Genomic DNA, 5006 nt, shown 5'->3' on the forward strand with positions numbered 1-5006 from the left:
TTTGTTTTTCAGTACAGTATAGTAGACATGTATATGTTTATTTTTGATAATCTGCATGGAGCACAACCACCTCAAGGCCACAATACATCAGCTACACTGCCTGTTTCTCCCCTGTTTTTGTTTGTTTGTTTGTTTGTTTATTTGTTTGTTTGTTTTTCCTCCTTCTTCTCCGCATGCACTGTCACTATATAACTCAGGACTTAAGCACCTGCCCCCTCCCCCTTGCTTGTTTCCTTACTTTCCCCTTGACACACTTTGGTGTATCACGGCCCTCTCTGGCTCATATTAGGAAGTTTTTCCAATAAAGGCTGTTAGGCTAGTCTCCAGGGAGGGTGGGTGACGGTCACAACCACGCATTATGGGTATAAAATACTTGACTGCAAGATTAACAGTGCATCAATCTTCACAAGAAGCTTACACCCTTTTGTGGCACTAAGCTATGAAGACCAATGCAGACAAGTAGAAAAAAAAACAAAAAAACAAAAAAAAAAAACCAACCTAGATAACATCTATCCTCCTGAGACCCGAACTTTTGTTTGGTATGCATTTTTAATTTCTCCTAGCTATGTGGGATCAGTGGAACCTGATAAGTATAAAAACTAAACACTGTCAACGATAATAAAGTCCCAATGTTTTCAAACGAGACAACAATAAAGTCCAAATGTCCTAAATCAAGACAATTATAAAGTCCCAACTAAGTATAGTTGGTGTAATGTTCCTTTAGTGACGCTACTTCCTGTCTACGTGGTTGTCAATAAACAAACGTTCACGTTGAGACCAGCAAGCGTCTGCGTGTGTCTGATACAAAGTAATAAGTTACTATGACATGGTATCAGAAGTGCTCCGCAGCGAGTAAACAAATGAACAAGACGAACGACTCGACTGGAGAGAACTCACGGGACATTTCCAACTGACCGTTTTGCCAGTAAGAGGCTAGGCTAACAAGCTCCCAGAGATGGGGACTCGAGTCATTGTGACTTGGACTCGAGTCGACTTGAGTCGCTGTTTTGATGACTTGTGACTTGACAAAAAATAAAAGACTTGAGACTTGACTCGGACTTGGAAGTTAAAGACTCAGGACTTGACTTGACTTGAGACACGATGACTTGAATGACTTGAGTGTTATTCACATCATGTTTTTGGTTAGAATATAAAATTAATAAATTAATTTAAAAAATAATGTCGATTACCCGGTAGGAGCGCAGGCTGAGAATGACGTTGTCATGATTGGATCACTACCCTGTCAATCAGTCATGCCCTCTCTACGTACCTTACGTGTTTATTGGAGTAACAGGCCCTCTTACATCAGATAGGCATGAACATGTCAGCAGGAGGGGTACTGAGAGTCATTGTCTTCGGCTTTCGGAATTACCATTAGCCTATTATGGCAAAAGACGAACAGCACAGTGCAAGACATGTGGCATAAACATCTCGGACAGCCAGGCGACAACTTCAAACTTTGTTCATCATTTGAAGAGCCATTCTGCCCAGTAAGTGCTTGTCAATTAGCTAATATTATCTGGTTAGTAGGTAGTCAGCTAACATTAGCTTGATACGATACGGGGGTGGGGTGGGGGGGTGGGTCAGTTTGGTGGAATTTGTTTTTTAATTTATTTGCTAACATTAACCCCAGAAAACCTGAGCGAATATTCCGACCGGTTCATCACAAGACTGGCTGTACGTTTTATGAACGAGCAACACAGGGTTAAATGAGCTAAATGGGTGATTTTGGCCGCTGCCTTGGTTAGTGTGTGTGTGTGTGTGTGTGTGTGTGTGTGTGTGTGTGTGTGTGTGTGCGCGCACGTGCGCACGTATGGGGGTCGTCCCTGCAAAGTAAACATTGCAGCGATGAAGTCAATGTTTACTGACAGTTACTTATATCTTGTCTTTTCACTTTATTAAGATCAGACTGACGTATTACTGACGTACTGACGTATTGCGGTAAGCGAGTTGTGTCATTTCCGGTGTTTCTGTGACAGCGTCTCTGGACTGCTCTGGTGAATTCTACTAGCCTGCTTTTTGCTTTCTCACTTCAGTTGCTTTAACATCTACTTCAAGTCTTAACCCACAATAGTTCTGTTTAAGCACTTATAGCTCTCCTCCTTTTTACGACTTCCCTGCTAATCTCTTAGCTGTTGTTTGCACGTTACTAGCCTTGGTAGCTACATTAGCTTTACAGTTAGCGATGGCTTCTCCCTCTTCTCTTTCTTGCTCGGTGTGCCAAATGTTTAGCTATGCCTCTGCCTCCTTTAGCGACAGTGGTAATTGTAACAAGTGTAGCTTATTTGCTGCGTTGGAGGTGAGGCTTAGTGAACTAGAAGCGCGGCTCAGCACCATGGAAAACCATTCAGTAGCTGCGGTAGTTAGCCAGCCCCCTGTAGCTGGTACAGAACCACATAGCATAGCCTCCGCTAGCGGTCCTCCGGTAACACCCGTACAGCTGGGAGGATGGGTAACCGTTTGCCAGAGGCATAGCTCCAAGCCGATGCTCACGGCTCACCACCAGCCTGTTCACGTTTCCAACTGCTTTTCCCCACTCAGCGACACACCCGCTGAGGATAAAACTCTGGTTATTGGCAGCTCTATTCTGAGGAACGTGAAGTTAGCAACACCAGCGGCCATAGACAAATGTATCCCTGGGGCCAGAGCGGGCGACATTGAATCAAATTTAAAACTGCTGGCTAAAGCTAAACGTAGATTCAGTAAGATTGTTATTCACGTTGGTGGCAATGACACCCGGTTACGCCAATCGGAGGTCACTAAAATTAATATTGCTTCGGTGTGTGAATACGCAAAAATGATGTCGGACTCCGTAGTTTTCTCTGGACCCCTCCCAAATCTGACCAGTGATGACATGTTTAGCCGCATGTCATCATTTAATCGCTGGCTGTCCAGGTGGTGTCCAGCAAACAATGTGGGTTTCGTTAATAATTGGCAAACTTTCTGTGGAAAACCTGGTCTTATTAGGAGAGACGGCATTCATCCCACTTTGGATGGAGCTGCTCTCATTTCTAGGAACCTGGCAAATTGTATTAGTAATTCAAATCCCTGACAACCCAGAGTTGAGATCAGGACTCAGAGTCACAGTCCTATACGCTTCTCTGAGCTTCTAGTTCAGTTACCCAGCCATAGTTTTCATAGTTTTATACAAACGGTGTCTGTCCCCCAACTACCTAAATTATTTAAATCCAAAATTAAACAAAGAGGAGTTGTGCATAACAACCTCATAAAAATTAAAACCTCTTCTGTGACAGAAAGACAAAACAGGAGAATTAAATGCGGACTGTTAAATATCAGGTCTCTATCGTCTAAAGCAGTGTTAGTAAACAAATTATTTTCAGATAATCATATTGATTTACTCAGTCTCACCGAAACCTGGCTGTGTCCAGATGAATATGTTAGTCTAAATGAATCCACTCCTCCCAGTCATAATAATACCCACATTCCTCGAGGCAGCAGCCGAGGAGGGGGAGTTGCAGCCATTTTTAACTCTAGTCTGTTAATCAGCCCTAAATCTAAACTAGATTATAATTAATTTGAAAGTCTCGGTCTTAGTCTTTTGCATCCGACCTGGAAAACCTCACAGCCACTTTTATTTGTTATAGTGTACCGTGCTCCTGGCCCATATTCTGAATTTGTTTCTGAATTCTCAGAGTTTTTATCCAGTCTAGTTCTTAAATCAGATAAAGTTATTATTGTAGGCGATTTTAACTTTCATGTCGATGTTGATAATGACTCCCTGGCTACCGCGTTTATTTCATTATTAGTTTCCATTGGCTTCAGTCAGGGTGTACATGAACCCACTCACTGTTTTAACCATACCCTCGATCTAGTTCTGACGTATGGAATTGAAATTGATAACCTAACAGTCTTTCCACAGAATCCCTCGCTATCGGATCATTATTTGATTACTTTTGATTTCTTTTTACTCGATTACACGCCACTCAGCAACAGTTACTATACTAGATGTTTATCAGATAGTGCTGTCGCAAAATTTAAGGAAATAATTACTCCGTCCATAGCCTTAGAGATAGGGTGAGGAGCTCGGACATCCGGGAGGGACTCGGAGTAGAGCCGCTGCTCCTCCACATCGAGAGGAGCCAGTTGAGGTGGTTCGGGCATCTGGCAAGGATGCCTCCCGGACGCCTCCCTTGGGAGGTATTTCGGGCATGTCCAACCGGGAGGAGACCTCGGGGCCGCCCCAGGACACGCTGGAGGGATTACATCGCCTGGCTGGCCTGGGAACGCCTCGGGGTTCCCTCGGAAGAGCTGACGGAGGTGGCTGGGGAGAGGACTGTCTGGGCTTCTTTGCTGAGGCTGCTGCCCCCGCGACCCGGACCCGGATGAGCGGAGGACAACGAGACGAGACGAGACGAGATTACTCCGTCGTTAAATTCAATACCAAGTCCTTCAGTAACAGAGGTTTCCCGTGCCGACTTTAACCTCTCCCGAATTGATCATCTTGTCGATAGCGTCGTAGGCTCACTGCGAACAACACTCGACTCTGTAGCTCCTCTTAAAAAGAAGTTAACAAAGCAAAGAAAGTTCGCTCCTTGGTATAACTCTCAAACCCATAAGTTAAAACAAATATTGTGAAAATTTGAAAGGAATTGGCTATTAACCAAACTGGAAGAATCTCGTTTAATAAAAACCCCATCCCAACTAGGCTACTTAAGGAGGTCTTACCTTTAGTTAACACTCATATATTAGATATGATCAATATATCCTTATTAACAGGCTACGTACCACAGCCTTTTAAGGTAGCTGTAATTAAACCTCTCCTAAAAGAGCCCACCCTGGATCCAGAGGTGTTAGCCAACTATAGACCAATATCTAATCTTCCCTTTCTTTCAAAGATCCTTGAGAAAGTAGTCGCAGACCAGCTGTGTGATTTTCTCCATGATAATAATTTATTTGAGGAATTTCAGTCAGGATTTAGAGTGCATCATAGCACTGAGACAGCACTAGTTAAAATTACAAATGAACATCTGATTTCTTCAGACAAA

At 43.4% G+C, this 5006-nt stretch overlaps 1 protein-coding gene across 1 annotated transcript; it reads left to right on the forward strand.

Moving 5' to 3' along the window:
• Positions 1-2185: 2185 nt before the first annotated feature.
• LOC144458987 (uncharacterized) lies at positions 2186-3052 on the forward strand. Its single transcript, XM_078163014.1, has one exon. The coding sequence runs from the start codon at positions 2186-2188 to the stop codon at positions 3050-3052; it is 867 nt and encodes a 288-aa protein (XP_078019140.1).
• The last annotated feature ends 1954 nt before the right edge of the window (positions 3053-5006 follow it).

This window comes from Epinephelus lanceolatus, chromosome 20, assembly GCF_041903045.1.
Source record: "Epinephelus lanceolatus isolate andai-2023 chromosome 20, ASM4190304v1, whole genome shotgun sequence".
In the NCBI taxonomy this organism is placed as follows: domain Eukaryota; kingdom Metazoa; phylum Chordata; class Actinopteri; order Perciformes; family Serranidae; genus Epinephelus; species Epinephelus lanceolatus.